The sequence below is a fragment of the Phacochoerus africanus genome, chromosome 15, assembly GCF_016906955.1.
Source record: "Phacochoerus africanus isolate WHEZ1 chromosome 15, ROS_Pafr_v1, whole genome shotgun sequence".
NCBI lineage: Eukaryota > Metazoa > Chordata > Mammalia > Artiodactyla > Suidae > Phacochoerus > Phacochoerus africanus.
The window spans coordinates 90,643,373-90,670,893 of NC_062558.1; the positions used below are offsets into that span (position 1 = coordinate 90,643,373).

Below are 27,521 nucleotides of genomic sequence, written 5' to 3' on the forward strand. Positions count from 1 at the left end.
CATCTGCCACCACTAACTGCATGACATCCAGGGCCTCTGCAAGCCTCAGTTTCCTCATCTGGAAGGTGGGCTCATGAACGGTCATCACACATAGAGATGATTCAGTCAAAGAAGGTAGACACTGCCTGGCCCATCATGGGTGCTCAGGAAAAATCCGTTCCCCCATCTCATCTTACTCTAGCTCCCTGACAAGTAGCAGTTCTTAGGGATAGAACAAAACAGGTGCTGGGCCCTGAGATAGAGTGTACAGTGTGTAGGTTAATTTGCATAAGGACCCAGAACAGGGCGGGGCATGGAATAAAGGTTTCATATGTGTCCACCAGCATTACTATTTTATTGTTATTAGTATTATTAAGCCTGGGAAATGCACCAATCTCCTGAAGACCCTTATGGAAACGACTTCTAAAGGTCAAGCACTAGTGAAGCGACCTCTGACAAGCATTTCAATATAACAATGTTGCAAGAGTGAAAGAATCAAGGGAGTTGCCTCATGTTATTTGCAGGGAAGTGAACTTCAAACAGAACTGGAAACTGGCCTGAATGACCTATTCCACCTTGCCCTCCTTATCAGCTTTGGAATGTTTCTAATTAATACGGATGCAAAACAGAGCAGATCTACTGCAAAATTAAGTTAGCGAGCATCGCGCTTGTCCAGACAAGAGCAAGACCATTTTCACCCACGCTGTCAGGCAGCTGGGCTGCTCCCACAACTTTCCAGAGGTTCTGTGGAGAGTCAGGACCAGTGAAGTCACTGCAAGGAGGGGACACCGTAGCACGCCACCTGAGGACAGCTTTATTTATGCTCTTGCAGAACGTACAAGCGGGTCTTGTTTTTCTGGACGATGAGGGAGCCAGCTCACATAGCATCCGTGATTCTACATTTAGAATTGTGTCTTCATTCACATTCTTTCCACGCAGCTCACAGCTCCTGGACTGGAAGAGAGTGGTCACTTTGCCTGGGCCCGTCCCCCCGGAAAGTTGCCAGCTCCGACTCCTGCAGACCCTGAGCTCCTGGTGGAGCTGGGGCTGAGTTTTCAGGCTGTGTTTTGTGCCTGGGGTGGTCCATGCCACCGCCCCCACCCCCATGAGCGAGCCAGACGTGGGGTCCCTGGCACAGGGCAGGTGGAGACACATTCTGGGAGAAATCGGATTCTGCCGCGGTCAGCTGTGGTCAGGCTAGCTGGATGGGGTCCCAGGCCAAGCTCTGAGGGCTCCCGCTCCCAGCACAGGCTCTTGCCGGGTCAACTGTGTTTTATTGTCTCTCCTCCCCCAACCCCTCCTGCTGATATCACTGACAAAGCTTCTGGCCACTGCCCTGCCCCCCAAATGTTTCCTGGGCCATCCTTATGGTTTTCTTTTCTCAATCAGTCACTTCAAGCAAACACCATCAGCGCCTGCCACACAGCAAAGCTCACCGCCTCTAGGATCCTAAACCAGACATGAGGTCATGTTCTCCACTTATGAAGAATTAAAAGTAAGCTGGGAAAGAAGCATACTGAGGAGGGGGAGGCAGGCAAGTGAGGGAAATCAGGGGTCCTGCTGAATCATTTTAGCTCAGGTTACTCCCGCCCCAAAGAAAACTCCTCCATAAAGGGGGATTTAGTAACGCAATCTTTCCTAAAATCTGGAACAAAATAATTTGGGTCAAAGGCAGATAGTGTATGAACCAGCTAGAAATTTTTCCAACATGTAATCAGAAAAAAATTAACAAGAACATCAAATCCATGATTTCTCAGGTATTGTTGTCGACTAAAAGGCTCTGATTTTTTTCAAGTAAATCAATTTAAATTCTCTTTATAGAAAAAAAGTAAATGATGGTCCAGATGGTTAAAGACGGAGCAAAATCATGGGGGGAAAAGTGATGAATGTTTGAAAAGTTTTGCAACGTATAAACATATCCAAGTGCATGGGTATCATTTAACCTTCAACCCCGCAGAGCACAGGCCATCTGCCCATCTTAGAGACGAATAAACTGAGGCACAGAGAAGTTCAGAGATGTGGCTGGTGTCAAGTAACTAGGAAATACAAGGGGCCAGGGCTCCGAATCCTATGTTGAGTTTTGTTCTAATGCTGGCTCGTATCTCAAGTTGATTCTTTTTATCTGCCAGGTTGACTGGTGTTGATTTTGACAAGTAGGGGAGATAGGTGGGGTGGGTAGAATCAAGGGGTTCACTTTGGGTCTCCCTCAAACCACCTCTGAGCGCTGATCAGTGAGCAGGTGTCCCCACAGCTAGGTCCTAAGTACTTGGCACATAGGTAAGTTTTGAGGCTCCCAGGAGGAGGAGAGGCTAGATGTGCCTGCTGGCTGGGGGTCTGACCCTTCCATCTATAGGGCAGTGAGGAGTGGTTCTTTCTGATTTGTTTGAATTGAAGTACCTAGACCCGGTTCCCTGCACCTTGGCCGCCAGTGGGTTCAAGGCTGGAGTCAGGCCGTGAGTTGAGGCTGAGACTGAGGTTGCTGGCGATGAGGAGCCGGCGGGGGGGAGGCCAGTCCACAAATAGATACAGAGGTACAGTGCAGTAAGACTTCCAAGGGCTTTGGGCATCTCAGAGCAGGACACCTGTCTGGGACTGGACACCTCTGCTTCCCCAGGCCGTGGGGCAGGGGGACGTGAGAAAAGGTCTTGAAAAGAAAGAAAAAAAAAAACCTCATGCATCTCATCTGTTGTGTTCCTGGTAGTGAGCTGACTCTCTTGGGGCCCACGTGGGGAGGGTAAAGAGGCCACCCAGGAGCTGGGACCACGTGAGCAAAGGCAGAGGAGTTGGAAAATGTCTTGGGGTCTGCAGCAGTCTGGGGAGCCGGTGACCCCAGGCCAAGACAGGAAGCAGCCATTGGAAAGGCAGACGGAAGCCCATCTGGGAGTTGAGGAGGGGCCGGCCCCTCCCAGAGATGGAGAGGGAAGCTCGAACCTGGCAAAACGGAAACTGGCCCCTGGCACTTGCACCTTGCAAACAACCAGACCTGCCATGGCCGGGCTCACCAAGGGGCACTTACCTTGCCTCTTCCCTGATTATTTCATATCCTTCTGCAACTCTCCCTCTGAAACCTCAGCCTGGCCTTCCCCCAGCCTGCAGCTGGCCATGTTATTTTGCTCCAAAAGCACAGCCGAGTACGGCTCCTTACTCGAGGAATGCAGGCTGCGGTCCTCCGAGCTGATGATGAAACAGGCTATTTCTGCCCCAGGACATCAGCAGGCCTCTGGGCACTGGCTCCAAGGCACACACTATCATGTTTGTAATGCTTCCCTAAACAAATGTTTTCCTTCGCACCCGGGGATACTTTTATTTAAATCTCAGTGCTGGAATCGTTTTAAAAATCATCCTGGATGGAAGTTGGAATCGTGGTTAGGGTCCGCCTAAGAGGCAAACAATTTCTCACTCCCCAAGTTATCTATTACCCGTGGCCGATCTGGATGTAAAAATAGCTGCTGAGGCTGTTTGTTTAATCTGACTGTTACTTGACACCACGCGGGTGTTGCAGTGGGGACTGTTTGCCTCTTCCCCACCAAGAACACCATTTGGTTTCCCCCGGCTGGGTCTCTATTTAGGTACGCCTCCCCAACTTCCAGTGTCTGGCCAGCTCCTGGTCCCTGATTTTCCTCAGGTGGGCAAGTTTGTGAACAACAAGAGATCTGGGTCTGGAATCTGTTGCCCTCGAGCTGTGGGCCATCCGGCTAACGAAGGAAGAAATTTGGGCTGCTGGAAGAGGCAGGGTTCTGTTCTGTTCCTGGGAGGCCTGGAGAGCCAGCAGCCGGGAGAGCGGAAGGTAGGGCCAGATTCCTCCACAGGGATGTCACGCTGGGCCCGCCGTGTCTGGGTGTCGCTCTGGGCCAGGGCGCCACGCAGGGCGGTGTGAGCAGCCAGGGGCTCCTCGGGGGCTGTGTTCTCTATGTGCTGGGTGGTGCTGGATTGCTGTGTGGACCATGAGGGTACAGAGTACATGTAGAGACGTGTGTGACTTTGTCCTTCTGTGCATCCATGAGGGCTCTCTGCGCCCACGTGGCTCAGAGGCCACAAGCCTTGGAGGTGCCCGGGACACTGCATTGCCAACCAGGGGCGACCCCACGGTCACAGGTTCTATGGCAGGAGACTGGCTGTCTTATGTCCCCCAGTGCTGGGCCAGGCAGGATCCCACCATCTGTAACAAAGAGGACGATTGTCCCTGGGACATTCTGGCCCGTGGACTCTGAGAGAGGGTGTGGCCTCCATGGGGAAGCCCCCTAAAGACTGTATTCTCCCACGCCTGGGGGATCTCCCACCAGACTCGCCAGGGTGGGCTTGGCAGAGTCTAAAATCTTAAATCTTCATGGAGAAGCACGGATCATTGAGAAGAGCAATCCTGAATATATATGGAAATCTAAATAGCCTCTAAAAAGTGATTATTTAGGACTTTATAAACCCCGTGGATACTGATAACGGAGGAAGCGATGCATGTGGTGGCGGCAGGGACCGTATGGAATATCTCTGTACCTTTCACTCAATTGCTCAATTGTGCTGCAAACCTAAACCAGCTCTAAAAATAAAGGCTATTTTTAAAATTTTTTTTTAAAAACTAAATTATGGGTCATTTCTTTCAGCATATCTAACCCAGTTCTAACAAACAATATTTGAAGTAATATTTTTAAAAACTCTTAAGTGTCGGAGTCCTGGAGAGTAGATTAAACAAAGATTCATGTTAAATGAAGTCGAATTTTGCAGCACTGGTTTTCTCTTTACTACGGTGGGTGGTAAACCAGGGCCATGGACTGGGCACCTGGTTTTGTAAATAAAGTTTTATTGGCGCATAGCCATGCTCGTTCATTTACATACTGTTTATGGCTGCTTTCACACAACTGCCCGGGCCGTGTGACCGGTAAAAACAAAACATTTACTATGCAGCCTTTTACAGAAAACGTTTGCTGACCTGTTTTGCACAAACCCTCCTTGAGATGGGTCTGTTTGGTACACACACAAACAGCAGAGAATGTTGTAGCTGTTACAACAGCCTGTAAGCGGGACCCTTGGGGATCAGTGGCCAGTTCTGGAGCCCCCCTGCCCCTCCGCTGGGCCGCTTCTTCCAGTTTAGCTGGTACTAGAAACATTCGGTTTGGCCCTGGGAGGGTTAGCTTTGCTGTGGAGTGAGGTCTGGGCCGCACAGGGCAGATTGTGCTTATCGGGATGGTTTATAAATAGATGTCTCTGGGTGACCCAAGTCCAGCATGCGTCTGTCCCTTGGTCTTTGGGAGGAGAACAATGTGCCTGCTCGATGGTGACCAGAAGCTCACTGGGATGCGAGAGCTGTGCCCGCTGGGAGGAAAGGGGCTGAAAGGGCCCCGGGTCCTGGAAACAGAGGGGTGTGGATCCCCTAGGATCCCAGGAGACAGAGGCAAGTAGAGGAGACAGGGGAGGCCAGAGCCGGCCCCCAGTCCTGGAGAAAGAAGATTTCCACCCCGAGATCTTTTCACCAGGACTCCAACCAGTGACTTGGTGTTTTCTGCTTTTTGCTCCTGACCCTGAGGAAGCCCAGGGGACCCTTACAGAAAGGGAGAGCCTCACGTCTGGAAATAGCCCTATTCCTCCAGCCCATGCCAGCACTCTCAGCCACCGAAGCCTGCCGGCTGGCAGAGCCAAGACTGGGCCATCTTCCTCACTGGCTCTCCAGCCTTCACGCCATCCACCCAGGGCTACTGGACAGGCAGAAAGGCTTTCAGAGAAGGCAGCACTCACGGAGACACACAGCACTGATGCTTGCCAGCAGGCTGCAGCAGGTCTTGGTTTTATTTCCATCTGAGAATTTAAACCGTATTTCACCAGGTCCAGCCAATCCATAGCCCTATAACTCAATCTTATTCTTCATTTCATTAGTAGGGAAAACCCGAAACTCCTTAGTTTCTACTTAATCCTAGGCATGGATAGAGGGCAGAGGACAAAGGATCATTTGAGGCACACAAACCAAGGCCCCCAAATGGAGCATGTAGAGCACTGCTGAGATGTGTCACCCCAACGTAAGTCATCAGTATCATTCCGGAACATCCCCTGGAGGGGGGTATGTGTGAATAATATGTGGCTGCTGAGGTCAAGGTTGAGAGAGTGGGTGCCCAGCTAGCCTCAGTCTCCAGGCTGAGGGCCGAGAAGGCTTGAGGTCAAGTGCATTTCCTTCCCAACTGCAGCAGTCAGAGTGTTTGGGACTCTGAAAGCAAGAGAGTCCAAAGAGCCAACAGACCATGAATAGCTTCTCCCCAGGACTAGGCCAACCTTTCTCATAGGAAGGGGAAAGGGGCTCTTGGGGATCACAGCCGTGAAAGTGGGGCAAAGGCTTTCCCCCCACCCTCCCTTCTATGCTGTGCCTGCCCTGAAGGCTCTGGTCCAGAGAGCACGTTGCACGGCAAAGCGCTTCGTAACCCATGGAGACGCCCACTCCTTTGGGCCTCTGCTCCCTGGGCACTGTTCCCTGGCTTCAGTGGGTCCCTTCTGTCCCTAGGGTCCCTTCTTCCCAGATGGGCTTGAGCTGCTGAGGGACTTCCAGGCCCAGCTAAGGGAGGGATTTATCTCAGCCGTGTCCCACCTTAAAGCCATCACCCAAAGCTTAAGGAAGGCCAGGGGAGAGGGGAAACTCTGAGATTTGTTTGAACAACCCAATGCTTTTCCCGCTCCATACCCAGTCTAGAGGCTGGTTTCAGGCCTCATGCTCCTGAGCCCTGCCTCTGATGGCCAGGTCATGCCGGAGTTGCCCCTTGGCTTGCCCTGGCCTGGGACAGCCTGGCCACCTTCAGCACCACAAGCTCATCCCCTGGCCTGGCCCTGTCTGCTCCTCTGAAGCAAGTCAGGCCCACAGGCCACCGTGATTAAGGGGTCAGACCTGAGACCCACTGGGCTAAACCCATGGGGTCAGATCCATTTGTCACCCACGGTGTCCCACCTAGTTCATCTCGGCAATCTGGCTGCCTTCCTCCCACAAAGCGTAAGCAAAATGCTTACATAGATTGTCTGGTTTTATTCTCACTCCTCCAGCATGCAAGCTTTCCTCAGACTGGTTCTGATGATGGCTTAGGAGATGCAGGCACAGTTTGAAAGGGGACCACCGGCCGTATCAGCACCAATGCAGTTAAAGGTCATCTGATATCCATTCAAATAAGGGGTCCGAGTAGCTTATTCAGCAGAGAACAGAACAGAGAGGGCCAAGGTGGGAAGTGGCTCCAAGGACAGGGGGCTCTGGGCAGCCACTGCCTAGCTTCTCTCTCCTTTCATGTTGGGGAAGGGCAGTCGTCTTCATGACCCTGTGCTCCTGGCCCTGGGTTGAGCAGATTGTGCAGTGGGGACAGTAATGACAAGTGGACATTACTAGGTGTCAGCCACTTCACAGACTCAACTCCTCAAAAGAACCCCATGAGGCAGGTACCACTTTAGTTTCATTTTACAGATGAGGAAACCAAAGCACTAAGAGAGGATTTGTAATTTGCCCAGGGCCGCTCGCAGCCAGAAAAGGCAAGAAACACACGGTAGGGGGTGTCTGGCCTCAGTCCAAGCCCTTCCCACTACGTTATAGCGCCCCCCTCTGGAGGTTAGAAATGAGGCAAGCGGCATTTAGCGAGCACTTACTGTGTGTTTTACACGAAGGAGCTCATTGAAGGCACTTTGCAATCCTGTGGGTGGGTGTGGTAGTCGTACATGTGGGATCCCTTCCATGCTTAGTCTGCTTCAAAAACCCGAGGTCTCTGGAGTTCCTGTTGTGGCTCAGCAGAAACGAATCTGACTAGTATTCATGAGGACACAGGTTCGATCCCTGGCCTTGCTCAGTGGGCTAAGGATCTGGCATTGCCATGAGCTGTGGTATAGGTTGCAGATGTGGCTCAGTCCCATGTGGCTGTGGTGTAGGCTGGTGGCTGCAGCTCAGATTGGACCCCTATCCTGGGAACCTCCATTTGCTGCAGGTGCAGCCCTAAAAAGGCAAAAGACAAAAAAAAGAAAAAAAAGAAAAGACAAAAAAAACCCCAAGATCTCTAGCAGTGGAAGCTTCCTTCCCTGGAAGAGCCAGTCTTACTGCTGCCATATTGTTGGAGAAAGAACAACTGCCACCTACCAATCATCCTTCTCCCTTCTATGTCCCAGCCTCCGGCAGGAAGTGAAAAGAAGGCCAGGGGTGCAGGGCTCTGATGTACGTGTTGCAGGGGCTGGGGTGGGTGTGGAGTCAGGAGTTTCTGACTCCACGGGAGGCCCATCCTGCGCCCTAAATGCTCATGCCTTCCTGACAGTCCAGGGACAGGGAAGATGGGACCCTCCTGGATGCTCCCGCAGGACGGCCACACCCAGCAGGTGCCTTCTCTAGCTTTACTAAAGCAGATGCTCCCTAGAAGGAAGAGGAGGGCATGGGAGATGGAAGAGAAGATGCTAGAACAGAGGCCTCAACCCCTCCTTCCAATGTGGGGACACCATGGCAGAGGAGATGCCTACCCTATAACTCTCTCTACTGTGGCTACACAAGGAGGGCAAAACCTGCCACTCCCTGGCTGTGTGACCTTGATCAAGTTCCTCAACCTCTCTGACCATCAATTTCTCAGGACCTCAGATTCCTTTAGCACAGGCCCTATCTAATTTGCCATTGGTCATGTCCAGTGAGCTAGATGGTGGATATAACATTGGTGGCAGGTGGCAGGAGCTAGGGAAACAGAGGTGGCTCTTCTCACTCTTCTTTTCCACCTTTACCACCCAGCTCTGTGGTGCCCATTTAGGGAAATGGGGTCTGCAGATGGCAGGGAGAGCTCTGGGGCCCCTCTGCCCCCTGCCCCCGCCATGGTTCTCTGCCCAAGCCCAGGGTACCCCAGGGCTACTTTCCAGGGGTGCCCCTCTCCATATGCCTGACTCTCCTCCCAGGGGCTAGACAGAGGATGGTTGCTGAGTTGAACCCCACTCCCAGAAAAACCCAATTTCCTCTTCTTCCAGGAGCTTCTGAAGCAGCCTCCTCTCCAGACAAGGCTCCAAAGTGGTGTCTGGGCCATTGGTTATAATCATCCCTGCAACATCTTCCTAATGCAGAGGCGTTTCCTCAAGGGCTGGGTTGCTGGTGTGCATCAGCCCCCACCCCAGTTACAAAAACAAAAGAGTCAGACCAATTGAGTGACTCCTCTCAAGTCTAAGGGATTCCACAGCCCTTGGCTGGAGAGGCGTTTGCCCATCAGTAAGGGGCCGGGCAGGCTTTGCCCATCAGTAAGGGGCTGGGCAGGCTTTGCCCATCAGTAAGGGGCCGGGCAGGCTTTCAAGGTCTTTGCCTGCCCAAGGTGGACTCCCAGGTGGACCTGAATACAGGGGATGGAAGATACCCTACGTCCATCAGTCTTAAAATCATCCTCAGGGAGCCCTGAGGGTGAGAACCCAGAGTGTGGTGGCTGCAGGTTGACCGGGGTAGACAGTGCCGAGCAGAGGTTCTCAGCCTGCAGCAAGCATTTCAGAAGCTCCTGGAGGCACCCCTTTCAATGCAGGTTGCAGGGACCAGCTCCCTCTCCAGCAACACAGGTTCAAGCCCTCCATCACCAGGGATTAAGCATCTCTAGACTCAAGGTCTTCCGCTGTGAAGAACAAGAGTAATTTCTACCTCGCAAGATGGTTTTAAGTCTTAATAACATAATAATAAAAATGAATCAGTGATATTGGAGCGCATGAAGTGCCTATCGTACGCTGAGTACTCTGTAAATGAGAATTTCTCTCACTCCTTCATTCATTCAATTGTTTAGCAGAGGAATGACCCTCCGTTAGGTCCAGGCACTGTGCAGAGCCTGGAGATGCAGCACTGAAGCAGAGAGGCAAGGCCTGGCCCATGGACCCACCACCTGGGTGGCCTCCTCCCTTCCCCCACACGAATCTGGTCAGACTCTGCCAGTCATTGTGTTTGGGCCTTGGGTCTCCATTTCTCCATCCAGATGAGGACCTAGCATCACTATAAACAGGGATTCAGTAAACAAAGCCTGATTGGGAATGCCTGGAGATTCTGATCTAGGAGAGTTTAAAATAAATAACAGGAGATTGTAATTCATTTTCAGGTCTGACATCACTTACAACATTGCAAGTAGTTTTTTTAAATGAAAAAATACAATAGAATAGGATGAAAATATCAGAGTGGTACATATAAGCAGGGTGAGCTTTGTTTCATGAATTCTTCTTGTTTTATATATGTGTGTATATGTATCTATATGTCCTTGAACTTGTATGCTGTGATATAAATGTATTTATTACTCTGTGTTGAGGGAGAAACAAACAAATGTGGACCTCTGCTCCTGGGACATATGAGTGCACACATAATTCCCTTGTAGGTCAAGTTCAGGGTTGGGATGGCCAGGGCTCACTGGGCCTCCTTCTGGTGCAGTTGTCCCCCTGGCTCAGGAGGACTCAGGACTTTGTGGGTGCAGTGGCTTTGAGCATCTAGAGACTCTCAGGAGTAGCTGCCTCGGGAACAAGTTCATGACCATTCCTTTCCTCAGCCCTCTCTAGCTTGGGGAGCAGCCCCAGGGTGGAAGGAGGGAGGGGGGCAAAACTGGAGGTGTTTTTTAGTGTGCCAGTTTCACAGGTATAGGTAGAGGTGAAGTGACTTGTCCAAAAGGACACTACCTTGAACCAGGACTTCACCCAGGTCTCCAGCTCTTCCTACTGCCCAGGAGTGCCTAGTTGATTCCTATCTCATGTCAGTTCCTACTGTTTACAAAATCCAGGGCAGGATGTTTCTGGGAAAAGTGGAAGGGATGAATGAATGAATGAGTGAATGAATGAACAAAGGAAGATGCTAATGCTCTCTCCTTGCTTCTGTAAAGTTCTCAGGGGCCTTGGCAAAGTCAGTGAAGCTGAGTCTGAGAAGCTCTGTTATTAATATACAGAGTAGATTATTAGCCCCGTTTTATAGATGGGAAGCTTAAGGCTCACAGTCTTGCTGGCATTTAGCCACGGTTGTACTCAGCGAATGTAGAGTAGCACTGAGATCTGGCCCAGATCCCAGGTGGATTCACCATTTCAGTGGCTCCTGTGTTTCTGAAAGAGCTGTGCATCCCCCTTCTGGCAGGTGCCCTGCCCTGCTCTGCCCTGCCCTGCCCTGGCAGGGGTGTGGCCCCTGGACTTTGGTTGGGTCTGACAAGGAGGCAAAGTGTCACAGGGCTGAGCAACAAAACCATGTCTGCCAGTTTCCCAGCTCTTCACCTCTCCGTCATTCCCCCATGGCCTCCCTGGGCAGGAGAGCATGACTGGCACTCACTCCAGCTCTGAGTGGGCATGAGGAAGGCGAGGGCAGGGTTGTTTGGGGTCAGATCTCTTCTGCTCTTACTTTTACCTTTGATGGCAGCATAGTTGCTCCTATAAAGATAAATTGGGGCCCCTCTAAGCCCTCAAGCAAGACCAAGGGCCCCTTGTCCAGGGCGATCTGGCCACCAAGGCTGGTCCCTCAGCATCTGCAGAGGGCTCCCGGAGGCGCAGGGCTGAGAAGCCAGGCACTGCCAGGCCTAAGCTCCTTCCAGTGGAAGAGAGTGTGCAGAGATGGCCTTGGCCAAGTCCAGCCCATCAGGCCAACCAGAGCAATGCCCAGCCATTGGGGATGGTCAGGAAGAGTGCTGCTGTTAGCCTTTGAGGAGTGAGACCCCTCCCCAAGGATCCTTGTCAAAGCAACCACAAATACGATGGGAGCCTGCAGGATTCAGAGGCTCCAGGAGCCCCTGCACACACCTCGTCCCAACCCTGCCTTGGACACTGGGTCATAACAGAAATCAGTTGTGGAAATCAGTCAGTGCTACAAAGCAGGGTTTTGCCCCAGGGCGTAAAATATTGCTCAGTCCCTCTGGTCACACAATCAGGGAACAGGAAAAGGAGCCAGAAGGGGCAGGTTGCTGGGTCTAAGGACTCACCTGTCTCTTCATCTTATTCCTCCCTCTCCCTGACTCCATGCCCTGCTTTTCTCCTTTTATCCCGAGGCTGGGTCCCCCCCGGGCACATGATGCTAGGTGCTGGCATCCTCCAGTTTTGGGGAGCACTGGCTGGATCAGACCCAAACTTCCTTGTGACAGCCTCCCTGGCCTCCAACTCCAGACACAGCCCAGGTCTGGGCCATGCTCAGAGGCTCCCGAGGAAACATCTCATCCAGACACAGTGGATCAGGAACCCAGGCTGGAAGAGGGAGTCAAGATGGGCTGAGCTCCAGGGAGACATAATCTTTGCTCCCAAGCTCTCTCCCAAAGGCAGCAGAGCACCCACAGCAGCTGGGACCACAGCTCACAGCTAGCCCCATGAGCCTCACAACCCCAGGCAAGCTGGTTTCTTCAGCCACCTCCCCAGGATGTCCTGGACTCCGCCATGCTACAGGGCTTTGAGGCCCCCTGCACATGTGATGTGATTCAGGGAGGATTCAGATACCTGCCAGGCCAGCACTGCTGCAACTATGTTCCTGGGTTTGGATGAATCCAGCCTTGTCCTCTCCCAGCACATGGAAGCCCCAACATCCCAGGACTATCTAGTCCCTGGGTTGGAGCCATTTAAGCCAGGCCAGGCCAGGATGCAGGCAGAACTCGCCACCCTGGGGTACCAGTACCAGATCAGTGGAGCCCAATTGGCCAAACCAGGTGTGCAAACCTGTGTGCAAATCAGAGTTGCATTTTACAGGGATAAGAGGCACCACCCAGTGGAAACCAACCTAAGCCAACCTAGGCAACCCGAGATCAGCACAGCCTAACACTGCTCTTCAATTCATCCCAGCTCTCCAAGGCGAAGACTCAGGTCAGCCGTGCCTCAGCTGTATCTCCAACGCTAGAGCAGGGGCAGCACAGAGCAGGGAATAATTACTGAGTGGAGGGATGCGTGAAAGAGCTTCCACTGCGGCTTATGAGAGCCCAGGTTAACCTCTAGTAGAATATACATGAACTTGAAATTTCTGGGTTCCAAAAGTCCAAAGGAGTAACATGCACAGAGCAGTCACCGCATCGGGAGGGGGCTAGGGCGAATCATCACGGGCCCCTGCTGAGTGTCAGTAAGGAAAGAGTGAGGGCAGGAGCATGCAGCAGGGGGCCTGGGGCCTGCCACCCCTGTGGCCACGTGACCCCTTTCCAACTGAGGAAGTGGACTTTTCCATGTGACTTGTCAGACATCGACAAGGACATTCCCTCCAAAACTTCGAGCAGGAAGGCAGCTGGAAATTGCACAGAGAGGCCAAGAGCTTGGCCCAAAACTGACCAGCAGGGCACAGATCCAGAGCAAGGCATATGCCCAGGCTGCACACACAACGTCTGTGCATTCACAGGCTGGAACTGGCTGGCTGTCACAGTTCACTACACCGAACTGCTCCTCAAGACAACCTCGAGTCAATGTCTCAAAAAACCACCCAGAAAGAGAAATAAGAAGAATCAATCTAATTTGTTAGGGCCTTCTGGGTGTGATAAAGCCAACCCCTGTCATCTCCACTGGCTTCCTGCTTCCCCTTTCCTGAAAAGCAAAAACACCATTCAATTAAGATAATTAAATCCACCCAAACAGCTCAAGCTCAAAAACCACACTACAGGCAAGTGGTCAAACCCAGCAGTAAAGCAAACCCCAATGGCTTCCTGTGCAAAGACAGGCAGGGACGAAAGGAAGGACCTGCTTAGCAGCTGGAGAGCTTCCTTCCCAGCTCTGCAAGGACCATCTGAGCCTCCCCCAACAAGAGGGACCACCTGCCCCCCACTGTGCTGACAGTCTGAATCATCAGCTCCATGCCCACGGTCATCGTGAAAAACTGAACTGAGAAGATGCTTGGGAGGCGAATAAAAATATAAACCCTCACTTTCTTCGTCTATCCTCAATTCTCCCTTGAGCTTCAGCCCAGAAGCCCAGGACACACCCTCTGTGCCTAAGCCCAAGGACCAGAGGGGTCAGGGTTTCATCCCAAAGTGTGGGGTGGTCAAGTGGTGAACCCGAACTGAATCCCAGCCCCAGGTCTCTCCTTTACATGCTGTGTGACACTGAGCAATACTCTGCACCTCTCTGTGCCTTTTTTCCCCCTCCACCTAGAAAATGGCGATCATAAGACCTGTTGAACCCACCCAGAGGAGTCATGAGAATCAAACAAGATAATGGAGCCCAGAGTGTGTCCCCAACTTCAGGGTAACGTGAAAATCTGAGTCATCCCAGTACTGACTCGCTGGATTGGCCTCCTCTGCCTGTGATCCATGCTGCGTCCCAAGGACCTCAGGTTGCCAGATAAAAAAACAGGATGTCCTTGGAGTTCCCATCGTGCCTCAGCAGTAACAAACCTGACTGGTATCCATGAGGATGCAGGTTCAATCCCCGGCGCCACTCTGTGGGTTAAGGATCCAGTGTTGCCATGAGCTGTGGTGTAGGTCTCAGACTCGGCTTAGATCCCAAGCTGCTATGGCTGTGGTGTAGGCCTGCAGCTACAGCTCCGATTTGACCCCTAGTCTGGGAACTTCCATATGCCTCGGGTGAGGCCCTAAAAAGACAAAAATAAATAAAATAAATAAAAATAAAATAAAACAAGAAGTCCTGTGCAATTTGAATTTCAGATAAACAATGGCTACTTATTTTTAAATAGTCATACTTAGTTTTAGTATAAATAGAGGATGATTAATTTTATGGAGAAATTTGACTAATACAAAATATATCCCAAATATTGCAGGGGACATACTTATACTAAAAAATGTTCCTTGTTTACCTGAAATTGGGATTTCCCTGGGTGTCCCGTATTTTTAATTTGTTCAGTCTGGCAACCTAGCCATGCCAGATCTCCAACTGCTGCCTCCCTGGCTGTGTCCTGACACCAGGTTGGGGTCCCAAGCCCGGCTCAGCAGCTGTGTGACATGGATATTCTGAGGCTCTGTTATCTCATCTCAGAAAGGAAGCTGATGGTGCGCAGCTACACGGAGGAGTCAGGGCTGGAGCTGGGGCCTCCCAGGGGCACCGGCCAGGGCCCCTGTGCTGTGGGTCCACCACACTTCCTCAGCTGTGTGTGGCGATCTGGATCAGGGTCTGTAGGGAGTTCCAGTAGGAGTCCCTTCCCCTGGCCACTTCCTGTCCTCACAGGCTGGGGCAGGCCAGCAGAGGATGGGCTGCATGACCACTCAGGCCCCGAGCTGGCTGCTGGCAAGGGGTCCCACGGGAGACAAGGAGAACATGAGGCAGCAGAGCTTTCGGCCTCCGTTTCCACACCGCACACTTGCAGCAAACCTCTGTCATCACATCCTTGTGGCCCAAGAAGCATACTCAGCAATGGCAGCTGATGAGTGGCCACAGCGCCCCAAGCTGCTTGTCAGTCAGAGAGGATCCCAGGCTGCAGTCCTCACTCCCAAGGAGCTCAAAGCCTTGTTGGAAAGCTGAGGTCACAGCAGACAAAGTGGAGTGATGCAGCGAGAGTGATTTTTTTGGAATTCTGTAAGGAATAAGACAACAGAAGAGAAAATGGTCATCAGTTGGTGACTGGGGAACAGAAAGAAATATTCCGGGGAAAGAGCTTGCCACTCCAAAGAGGCAAGCCAGGACCCACCTGGGCCTGCAGCTCCCTTGTCCAGGGCACCACAGGCCTGGTGGAAGGCAGAGTGCAGGGGAGCTCCAAGTCCCCTACCAAGAGAGCCTTAGTGTCATGCAGAGACATTCGCCGTGGATCCAAAGAGAGAAAAAATTGCATCAGCACAAGACAGCCTATTCTGGCCTATGATAGTTCACCAGTCTCATGCATGATGGAAAAAAAGGATCATGTGAGAACATATTTTGGAAGAGTCAGAATTTACTGATGACTGTGCAAAAGATATTTCATTGCTTCTGGCGAGAAGCTGATTCATGGGGAGGCTCGCTCAGATTTGGTTTGTTGGACATTTTCTGATTCAAATAGATGACCCTGGCAATGAAGAGAAGACAGAACACATTCTCAAGCATAATTCTCCCAGCACAGCTACAGGGGCGCCTGCATGGCCTCAGTTTGCCCCAAGCATGTATTCATGATGGGTGTGTCACCAACACCTTTGCCCCTCCCTAGCGGCTGAACCAGAAAGCCCTATCCATTCATTCCTTCTGGGAACCCTGCTTCCTCTTGCACTCTCTGATGCTTTGCAAGATCTGCTGGCTCAGCATTCAGCATCTGTGGATGGAGTGTTGGAAGACCAGTTCCCAGGGTGCTGTCAAGTCTCCAGGGTTTCCTCTACAACTCAGGGCAGATGCCAGTATTTCACCTGCTGACACCCATAACTTAGGTGTCATGGCAGTTAATGACCATTCGCAATGTGGCTGTAATCAACACTCCAGTTAGTGTTTGCAACAAAATATTTGCTGGACGCTGGCCCTTCTGAGGGATTCAAAACCATCCCCCAGTTTGGAGGAATAAGTGCCATTAGAGAGACAAACAGGAAAATGGCAAAGTCGTGAAGTCGCATATTTCTCCCTGATTTAAATGCTGGCCCATATTCACCTTGAAACTCATCTCTACTTAAATGGGAGGCACACACCGTGGTGCAAGCGAGCACCTCCCGCCAGCCAGCCCGTGACAATCTGCTCCACCTGTTTCCACCTCCCACCACAGACAGATTAGGGCCTGGAATCAAAAAAGAAATTAAATCCGCTTGGATTCAAATGGACTAATTTAAAATTTGCGATAATTCTGGAAACTACTGATTACAACTGACTTTCAATAAAATAAATCCCTCTAAGTCAGTCAACAGTATGAATCATATGACAGGTGAAGTGATCTGCTCATGTGCTGAAAAGGTATGTGTTTTGCTGCACATTAAGGTACAAGAGGAGATAGCCTGGAGAGCCACTGATGCGGGGGTGCAGGGATTGGGATCCTGCCACAGTAAAGGGTCTAGTGTAGCAGGAGAGACCAACATTGGCCAATTGTCACCCAGTTAAATTCTTAATTGCAATTATAAAAAGTACTTTAAAGAAGTGGAGTATAGCCTGCTGTAAAAGCAGAGAGCAGAAAGAGAATGGCCTGGGGAAGCTGCCTTATTGAGGGGACCTGTGAACTGGGTTCTGAAGTATACATAGGAGTTAAGCAGGTAACAGGAGAAAGGTATAGGTAGAGAACTCCAGGCAGTAGGAACAGCATGTGTAGTAAAGGCTCTGAGGCAGGAGATTCAGCATGGCATATTGAAGAAGCTGGTAAAAATCCAGGGTGGTGGGAAAGCCAAGCATGAGGGGGAAAATAGTCCAGATGGGCATGGAATGGGCACCTTTGTTAAGGAGCTTGATTTTCATTCTTCAAAACTAGGAAGCCAGAGTTCCTGTTGTGGTACAGTGGAAACGAATCCCACTAGGAACCATGAGGTTGCGGGTTTGATCCCTGGCTTCGCTCAGTTGCTGTGAGCTGTGGTGTGGGTCGCAGACACGGCTCAGATCTGGTGTTGCTGTGACTCTGGCATAGACTGGTGGCTGCAGCTCCGATTAGACCCATAGCCTGGAAACCTCCATATGCCGCGGGTGCAGCCCTCAAAAGACAAAAACAAAAAACAAAAAACAAAACCTGGGAAGCCATTGAGGGATTCTAAACAGGAGGTTCACATGAACAGATTCAGTTTTTAAAAGCTGCTTCTGGGTGCAGGGCAGAGAATGACTATGGGCTCCTACAGTAGCCCAGGAGAGCCGTGCCAGCAGCTGGGGCCACACAGTGACAGTGGAGATAGAGACCAGTGCGCAGGCGGCAAGAGACCTTTCAGAGAGGAGACTCGTGGGACCTGGAAATGGATGGGATGGAGGAGGAAGAGGGAGCAGTCACAGTGACTCAGATTTCTGGGATCCTCAGAGGAATGCCTGGCTTGTGGAAAGGTCCTGGGTTCTGTCTTAAATGTGTGAGTTTGTGGAGCCCTGCAGGGGGAAGATGGAGACAGAGGCTGGAGCCCAGACAAGTGGCCTGGGCCGGACGTGCTGTCAGTGGGTGGCTGCTCATGGCGAACACGGCTGTGGGTAAAATTACCCAATGAGCCGGCAAGGGAGGAGGAGAGGCCCCAGGGCGGACCCAGAGGAAATCTCACCATCCCGGAGACAAGACAGGTACCAGTAGGCAGGGCAGGGAGGAGGAAGCTGTGTGCATTCCGCATATGGAAGTGGGAGGGCTTCCCAGGAAGACAGTGGCCAGTGGTCCTGACTGCAACCTAGAAGTTAAGTCAGACAAGGAGCAAAGTTCCCCATTAGATGATCCACCCAGGGAGGGGAGACTCAGGGCAGAGTAAATGAGTTCAGGAAATCATGGGGGAGTGAGGAGCCAGAGAGAATTTAAGAGAACAGACTGTTTTGGAAGGCCATAGGCATACATAGAAACTTCACCCTGCCATGAGGAAATATTCATTATTTCCATGTAGTCATTGGAGCAGATTCCCAGGCCTTGCGGATAGTACAATTTGATAAGATGTAGCTTTCCCTCCTTCACGGTACCTGGGGGGACCTGCACCCTCTCACATGCAAAGTGCTCTATGAGCCAGACTTCACAGCAATTCAGGTTGGCTTCCTTTCAAATTACCCAAAGCAGTGAGTGGACAGTTTTGCACTGGCCTCTGGAAAACGCATTCCAGCAGCAACGCTAGTGAGCCCTTGAACCCCAACCCAGAGGGAGGGCTTCCCTAAAGGTGACAAAATAAGTGACACCATCTCCTTCTGCACCTCTGTCTCATCCATGTGCAACATGGACTGATTTCATCCTCACTTTAAGTTGTACCTCGGAGGAGCTACAGATGGTAGAGTAGACTCTTAGTGACACGAATAGGAATTTTCCAGATGACTTTAAGCCCCAGCAAGCCAGGGGTCTTTCTCAATAAGTCTTCTCCAGCTTTCTGAGTCTTTCTTTCTGTGCCTCTGTTGCCTTCTGGTAAAATTCGGGGTGAAGATACCCAATGCAGAGCATTGCCACCAACATTTATTCAGCTTCTTTGTTCAGCACATAAAGGCAAGGAGGACTCTGTGCCTGGATTCCAGGAATTTTCTTTCTAGTTTCAGAGAGAGTGGAGCAATCATCCATTCCTAAGACGTATGAGTTATGATACAAAATGTGCAGCAGTACAGCATGAGTTACGGAAAATGTGAAGCCAGCATGCTATGAGGACACAAAAGTCAGCATGGGGGATCAGGGACAGAGCCAACCAGATAGTGGGTGCCACAAACTGCCTCTGTGCATTTTCAAAGAAATGTACTCCACAAATTTGTTGTTATTATTATTGACTATTAATATCATTAATAAACTACCCTGGACTAGATTAATATCCAAGAGCTGCAAGATGAGGACAGGCTTCTGGAAGCCCCAGTGGTCTGCATTTACAATTTGCATAGTGGATTTATTTTAATTAGTTCGCACTTCACTCCGAGCACTCTTAAAATTCTCCTGGGCAGCTTTTTGGTTCTTTTAGCTGTCAAAATACCTCCTGCCAACAGTAAATCGAACTCTACTGCCTGCCTAGTGGATTCAAGTTCGGTCACTCTACTTCTCTTTCCTGCAAACCTGTTATGAATTCACGTGGGAAAAGGGCCTTTGGTCAGATGTGGTTAGCAAAAAAAAATGATTCACAACTGGGCCAGTCATATTAGAAATCCCAAAGCTTAAAACAGGTTTCTGGAGATCTGCTGTGGTGCATCGGGACCAGCAGCATCTCTGTATAGGTAGCAACCACGCTCAGATCTGATCCCTGGCCTGGGAACTCAATATGTCACAGGGTGGCCAAAAAAAAAAAAAGAAAAAGAAACAGGTTCCTAAAGATTTCGTGGACCAGCAGCAAATTAATGAATCTTTGAAGGGATGTAAACCTATCTCGGTTTTTCCCAAAAAATTGCCTGCATTTCGAATTTTTTTGAGTTCAAAGTGAAAGCCAAAACAAAAACAAAAAACAACCAAACAAACAAAAAAACTGGAAGACAATTGTATTACTGACATTTAAAGGTATCTTTTTCACAGAACATGGACTTGACTTTTTGGTTCCGTGGGTTCCAATGAAATGATTTTTCTTCTTCTTTCTAGATGGGCAGCAATGACAGCAAACATAAGCAAGAGCAGAAGTTTTAAAACTACAGTTCCTAAGACCCAGCAAGGCAGGCACCCCCAGCCCCCACTCCTGTAACAGGTATGGAACCAATTCAAGAGGTGGCACCTCGAAACACCTTCGGTTTGAGCTACTCTACCGAAGGTTCCGCTAGGTATTGGGAGTTTGGGGTGGGAGTGAGGGGGTGAAGTCAACTTTATGATGGTCCTATCTGAACCCCATAAATCAAATCAGAATTGAGGAAACCATCTGAATGAAACTAACAAAAGAGAGGGCACTCTATTTCCTGAAGCAAAAGGAATGTGGTTATTTTCTGAATACTATAAATATCAATGACCAGCTCTCATTACTGTTTGGAATTACAATGCAAACCCAAGATCAATTTCAGTTTTTTGGCCATGTGCAACAGAAATAGCAAAAAGGAATAAGTATCGAGAAGAAATGGGAGCTCTTGTAGACTCAAGGTGAAGACTGACGTTCCAGGCTGTGAAAGGACAAAGAGAGGACGCTGCCATTAGAAGGCAGGCTCCATCCTTGCATCAACTCCAGGAAAAACAGTGCAATGGGCTGGCCCATGTCTCCTGTCTGCACTTGGCCCCCAGAGTATCCACAGGCTCCTTAACTTTCAACCCCACCAAGACTGAGCACCAAGGGGAGAGAAAATTTCCTGAAAGGTATCAAGTGTTCTTACTCAGAGGAGGGAATAGAAGTTGAGTGTTTACAAAATAAACATCTGCTAAGAGTAGGCGGTATTTAATTGGCTGGGGAGTGTTTATTTAACTCTGAGATTCTAATTTAGATCTCCAGCTATTCTGTTTCCATCTTAATATGGAAGTAGAGAAACACCAGTATTATTGAGTTTGGCCATTGCCGAGGTCAAAACTCCAGCATTCGAGACACCAGGAGATTCCCTGACTTTATCAGTAAGACCTCAAGATACAGAAAACTTGACTTACAGTGGCCAAAGCCATGGAGGTCCCCCAACTCACCCCAACAACACAGATTCCTGAGAAAGTAGATCTGGCACAGGCTGACAGTCCAGCCAGGCCACTGAGGACCCAGAAATGTTCTTCTATCCCCTCAGCCATCCTCAACAAATTGGCCCTGAGTTATCATTGCTTGTCCCTCAGTGTTTTGAGTTGAATTGTATCCCCCCCCCCAAATTCATATGTTCAAGTCATAACCCTCCAGGACCTCAGAATGGGATTTATTTGGAAACAGAGTCATTACAGAAGTAGTTAGTTAAAATGACATCATTAGGGTGAGTTCTAATCCAACAGGACTAGCATCCTTACGCACAAAGAAAAGGCAACAGGAAGAGACACAGGAAGAGGGTAGCCATCCGCAAGCCAAGCGATAAGGCCCAGAACAGATCCTTCCTTCACAGTCTCGGACAGATCCAAGCCTGCCCAACCTTGATTTGGGACCTCCCGCCCCCAGAACTGTGAGATGATAAAGAATTTCTATAGTTTAAGCCATCAGTTTGTGGTACTTTGTTTCAGCAGCCCTAGCAAACAAATACAGTCTATCTCAGGCTTCTTGTCTGCATCAAAGCAGAAGAAAGGGCACCAACACAGTGGAGATGACAAGGATGGTTCCTTTGATCAGAAAGGCAATGGAGTTCCTGTCCTGGCTCAGTGTTAACGAAACTGACTAGGAACCATGAGGTTGTGGGTTTGATCCTTGGCCTTGCTCAGTGGGTTAAGGATCCGGCATTGCCGTGAGCTGTGATGTAGGTTGCAGATGTGGCTTCAGATCCCGTGGTGCTGTGGCTGGGCGTAGGCTGGTGTGGCTACAGCTCTGATTAGACCCCTAGCCTAGGAACTTCCATATGCCACAGGTGCGGCCCTAGAAAAGACCAAAAAAAAAAAAAAAAAGGCAAGAGTTTTCCCAGGCACCCTGCTAGAATGTTCACTGTCCCAAATGCCCCCCACTGGAGCCCACTCTAGAGTCTATACTTGCTATTTTATCTAACTTTTCATGTATTCATTTGCTCACCCCCTTGTTGAGAGTGATCCAGTTTACACAAGTCTTTAGTTTAAATGTAATTACATCTTTAAAGGAAGGAAAATACCTTTGGAGTTCCCACTGTGGCACCACAGGTTAAGAGTCTGACAGCAGCAGCTCGGGTTACTGCAGAGGCATGGGTTTGATCCTCAGCCTGGCTCAGTGGGTTAAAGGATTCGGCATTGCCACAGCTGCAGCCTAGGTCACAGCTTTGGCCTAGGTCACAGCGGTAGCTCAGATTCAATCCCTGCTCTGGGAACTTCCATATGCCGCAGATTTGGCCATTTAAAAAAAAAAAGTACCTTCACAGCAACATCTGGACTGGCATTTAACCAAAAACTGGGCACCATGGCCCAGCCAGGTTGACACCTAAAATCAACCATCACAGGCACCCTTGTCTACCCAGACCAGCCTGTCCTTCTTCTACAGAGCCACTAAATTGGATATTGTATTCACACCCCGCACTTCTTCCTTTTGCAGAGAAAACAACTCCCACTTTGCCATTGCATCTGATCGCCAGGAAGCTCTTATTTTGTGGGAAGAGGGCTGTACTGAACGAACCCTTCTGGAATCATCACCCAGAAGCGCCCACTGGCTGACGGGGTCCGTCTTCCCGGCTGGCAGACGATGCAGGGGAGTAAGAAGGGCACAGACGGCTTCAGCGACTCCTCAAGTATCGGCAGTGTGCTGGATGATGCAGACAGGGAGGTGAGCAGCCTCACAGACCGGGCGTTCCGGAGCTTGTGCATCTCAGAGGACGCATCCTTCCATGACTCCGACCTGGCCCTGTCCCCAGATGTCACCCGCCAAGTGTTCGGGAATTTCCACCAAGGAACGGTGAGCCACACCCACAGGAAAAGCGGCCTTTGGAGCCAGTTACCATCACAAGGCACTGAGCATGCCGGCTGGGCAGCCACGTTCCAACAGCTCCCCAAGTACGTTCAAGGGGAGGAGAAGTACCCCAAGAGCAGCCCCCCACTGACGCCAGCCCAGAGGAGACTGGAAGTGCCAGTTTCTGGCCTGAGGAGCAGCAGCAAGCCCGTTTCCAAAGTGTCATCACTGATTAAATCCTTCGACAGGACTGAGAGCCAACGTTGTGACAGCAGACCTCCTCCCAGCAAGCCTCCGGCTCTCAAAAACCCCCCCAAATTTGCTCCTCTTCCGGAAAGTGGCGTCAACTTCTGCTTTGATTCTGCCTTTCTGACTGTCAGGAGGGTGCCCGCTGAAGTCTCCAGCGCCCATCAGACTGGCCACCAGCCTGGCAGGAAGCACGGAGAGCAGGAGTCCCCCAAGAATCCCGAAATGGCCTGTCCCGGCCCCGGCAGCTTCCTCCCAACACCCGAAAATTCGGCCAACTCCTTGGAGCCAAAGTTCCCATCTCCAGCACACAAGGCAGCCACAGGTGAGCCTGGAAGAAGCAAGGAGTGGGCTCGAAAAGGGACCTTTCTTCACAGCGAAAATAGTGCTTTCGAGTCGTGGAACGCCCACCAGCCCAGGCTGCCAGAGAGGAAGGATGCTGCTGATGCTGTCCCAGAAAGCAAGGCCCCCAGGCATTACGAGGACCCACCCTTGTTAAGAGAACCCCCGGCCCCTGAGCGTAAAGTTTCCCCCTGCCACGTCCGGGCCAGCTGCAGTCAGGAAGAGAGCAGGCTGGCTGCAGGGTCTCTGTCCACATCTGGACCATGGGGATCTAGGGATCTGGGAGCCCAGGTTTCTGCTATGGAGGGAAAAGCTCCCAGCTCACAGCCTGAACAGCAGATGAAGCCAACTCAGGTCCCCTGGAGGAAACCAAAGGCTGCCAAAAGCGGGAAAGAAAGTCTCCAAGATGCTTCAGAAGAAAAGAAGCAGAGTAACCGGAGAGGCCCCTCCTTGTATATGAAGCACAATCCCCAGGGGCAGTTTTCAGAAAATGATGCTCTTGATCTGCCTGTGGACCCCCATGAGCATTATGACCCTCCTTTCAACATCAGTAAGCTTCTGACCCCCGTCATACCCACCAAGCATGTCCTGGAGTCATCCGACAGCCAGCCGACAGAGGTAACCCCATCGCCCCCAGGACAGTTAAACGGGTACCAAGAGAAGGAGCCCAGTGAATGTCAGTCCCGGGACAGCTACAAATCCAAAGCCCCCAGCCTGCTCTTCAACCTCAAAGATGTGCGCAAACGTGTGAAGAGCACGTACAGTCCCTCGCCTCTCTTGAAAGGCTTTGATGAGAAAACCAGAGGCAAGCAAGAATCCCTGAGCAACGGCAGCCTCCTTTCCAATGGGCTCGAGGATAACTCTCCAGAAGAGCTTTCTAAGGAAAGACCAGCTGACACCCCTTGTGTGTCGCTCGTCAGTAGCCAGAAGGACCTCAAAGCCGATCCCAGTGCAGCCTCTGCTGACAACTACCAAAATCTTGCGTCGCCATCAACCATCCCCAAAGCCCCCTTCTGTGTCAATGGCAAGGCTGCTGACAAGATCAGCTATGAGAAGAATGACGCTGATGGAGAATTGGAGATGGGTGCCACCAGGCCCGGCTGGTGTCCAAACTCCAGGGAACACTGCCCCAGGAGACACCTGTCCTTGAAGTTTTGCAGTGGCGACTCTGAGGTGGGGGAGCCTTCAGAGAACCTCAAGACTCCCAGCCTGGAGAATGGGTTCTTGAGATCCATCTCTCAAGAGACAGAACCTGAGAGAGAGGCAGGACCTCAGAATCCAAACTTTAATCAGAAATTCTCCCCAGGGCCCCTTTCTCCGGAGGAGGAAGATGTGTTTTATAGTGACAGCCAGTCTGATTTTATGCCACCCCTCAAAAGTAAGGCCAAATTCAGCACCAGCTCTTCAGATCAGTCCTTTGCCTCGTTTGAGGATCAGCAGAAGGCATGGTTCACTGAGAGCCAGAGGGAAGACAGGAGGAATGACGTGAGTGCAGGTGACAGTCAGAAGGATGAGCAGGAGAAAGTGATGGAGGAGAGTGAGCTACAGTACAGAGCCTTAAGTAATGGGCATGCATGCATGGAGGAGCACAGCAAGGAGGAATCCTTGCGAGGAGAAGAGGAAAGTTTGCCGGGAGGTAGCCCCAGGATGGCATCAAGGGAGGAAGCTAATTTCAGAGGCACTTGGATTGGGGGAGGTAAGGATCCGGCTCTTTCACCTGCCAAAGACCTAACCCCTTCACCATCTTCCACTTCAAACAAGCACATTCTGTTTGCAATTAAAGACAATACCCTCAGGGCCACGCCTGTGATAAAACCCATCATGCTGCCCCTTCTAAGGTCCATGTCCTCTGAGTCCCCACTGGGCAGTGGCCACAAAGAAGAGGAATTACCAAGGCCAGGCTGCAGTGGAGATGCTAGTCTTGGTGTCCCCACAAGCCAGGAAATGCCCAGCACTCCAACACCTGCCAGCGTGCGGGGCACACAGTTGAAGGGTGTAGCCTGCGAGGGTGTGGAGAGCCGTGGGCGGGGGCCCAGCACAGCCAGGTCGGAGACTTCCCAGCCAGCCCCAAAGGGATATGTCGCATCTCCCTCACTCACAGGAGAGGGCCAAAGGCTGAAGCCACCCCCAGAGGCCACACATAAGTTTGTGATGAACAATGGCAAGAGCGGTTCCACAGACCAGGGGAAGCTGGAAGCTCCAAGGAGCATTCCCTTGATCACTTTGCCAGAAGGTGACCTAGAAGATGAACCACCCCCACAGCAGCTTGGAACCTGTTGGGAAGAGCAGACGCAAAGCTTCAAAAGTCACTTTTTGTCTCCTCCGGGGAGAAGATTGGTTCCCAGCGAGCTGGCAGCTTCTCCCAATGCCAACTCCCTGGAAGAGGGCAGCGCATGCTCTCCGGCTGCCAGCAGCTTCTGGGAAGATGCTTCCCAGGCCCCCAGTGAGCCAGGCCTGCTGCCAGGGGAGCCTCCCCATGGCAGCCCTTGGGCCAGCCCCAGCCCTGGCCGGGTGGCCCGGAGGGAGGACTTGACACATGCCCTCACATGGGAGCCCAGCTCCGACCCCCAGCTGGAGCCGTCAGCAGAAGAACTCAGGACGCTTTCTCCAAGAGGCTCAATGCTGGACGTGGCCACCAGCTCAGCAGGCCTCCCGGAGAAGCCAGAGCCTCCCGCTCTGCCGGAGAGGGCGGCCGGCAAGCCACCCGCAGTCCCGCCCAAAACAGAGAAGGCCCTGCGGCGGGCTAAGAAGCTGGCAAGCAGGAGGAGAAAGACCGACCAGCCGCAGGAAAAGCACGGCGAACGCCGGGAGGAAAAGCTGTGTCCCGAGGACTCAGAGCATAGGCCAGCATCCCCCAGAGAGAGGCCCCGACCCAGGTTCCCTGCGGTCCGGTCCCTCCCCGCTCCTGTGCACCGCCACTCAGTGTCTGCCTTCTCAGAGCCCATCCCTAGACGACCCGGGGGGTCCCAGTCCCTGACCCCCCTGCCCCCTTACCCCGCCACCCAGAAGGTCCTCCAAGACCCCCAGTCTGGAGAGTACTTTGTCTTCGACCTGCCACTCCAGGTAAAGATCAAGACCTTCTATGACCCAGAGACGGGCAAATATGTCAAGGTCTCCATCCCATCCTCTGAGGGGGGTTCCCCTGAGCCAACCCCGCCGGACGCCCTTGCTGCCCCCTACATGCTGTACCCCGGCTTCCAGCCCCTGCCTGTGACGGCCCTGATGCCCCTGCGCTGCTCCTCTCAGCTGTCCGCCCCCACCTTCCTAAGGCAGTGCCCTCACACCGCAGAGGCCGCCGGCCCCAAGCCCCGCAGCATCCACAATGCTGGCCTGCAGCCGGCCTCTGAGCCTCCTGAAGACTTCACCCCACACTCTGCAGGCCCGGGCCCCTTGGGGCTTCCCCAGAGCCCAGGGGAGGAAGCGGGAGATACCCCAAGCCTGAGCATCATCTCCACCAATGACCTAGAGGACTTTGCCATGGAAGGCATTTCTTGAGAATTACAGCAGACTAAACAACTCCCCCACCATATACTCAGAAAAGCTTACATCCCCTCCCCTAGAACAATCACACACACACACACACACACACTCACACTCACACTCACCTCAACTTACACTCAGCCATTTGAGGTCCCTAAACTATGGGGCTCCCTTCCCTGGGAGGGCACTGCTCTGCTCACATGACCAGGTCCCTTCTGAGCCCCTTCCCAGACCCAAGATCCACTCCACTTCTTTTCTCCTCCCTTCCCTTCCTTTTTGTCCCTCTCCCCATGCCCTCTCCCAGGGTGGGCCCAACCTGATTCCTAACAAGCTACTCCCCCAGCATCCCACCCACTCCTCAAGGGTTGGCTGGCACAGTGAGCAAACCGCAAGGCCCCCAGAAAGGCTGTGCCCTGCTGAGCCCCGCCCTGAAAGCAGACCATCCTTCTAGGTCGGGAGAGGCACACCGTGGCCACCCCACCCTCCCCCAGACAGCGGCCCTTTCCAGCTCACCTCAGGGGGAAATGGCTGAGGACCGACCCCAGGCAATCTTGCAGAAATGTTTATTTGAATAGAATGGGTTTTCTTTACTGAGGAAACTTTCGTCCAAAGGCTATTTTCTGATCACCTTGTAAAAAGGGAAACAAGTTTGCAGATGCGGTTCTGTCA

The 27,521-nt window shown here is 51.6% G+C and overlaps 1 protein-coding gene and 1 long non-coding RNA gene across 4 annotated transcripts; one reads left to right on the forward strand and one right to left on the reverse strand.

Annotated features, from left to right (window-relative positions):
* Window positions 1-786: 786 nt before the first annotated feature.
* Window positions 787-3,211, reverse strand: LOC125116504 (uncharacterized). The gene is made up of 3 exons (XR_007132354.1): window positions 2,996-3,211; window positions 2,377-2,623; window positions 787-933 (listed from the first exon to the last, which is right to left on the reverse strand). It is a non-coding gene; the product is annotated as an uncharacterized LOC125116504 (long non-coding RNA).
* Window positions 1,378-27,521, forward strand: C15H10orf71 (chromosome 15 C10orf71 homolog). Of its 3 annotated transcripts, none has more exons than XM_047761767.1 (3): window positions 1,378-1,474; window positions 19,925-20,027; window positions 22,434-27,521. In XM_047761767.1, exon 3 carries the CDS (start codon window positions 22,581-22,583, stop codon window positions 26,865-26,867), a length of 4,287 nt encoding a protein of 1,428 aa, XP_047617723.1. In that variant the 5' UTR covers window positions 1,378-1,474; window positions 19,925-20,027; window positions 22,434-22,580; the 3' UTR covers window positions 26,868-27,521. The 3 variants fall into 3 exon arrangements, with proteins under 3 accessions (XP_047617723.1, XP_047617722.1, XP_047617724.1); XM_047761766.1 differs by lacking the exon at window positions 1,378-1,474 and adding an exon at window positions 3,451-3,766; XM_047761768.1 differs by lacking the exons at window positions 1,378-1,474; window positions 19,925-20,027 and adding an exon at window positions 3,451-3,766.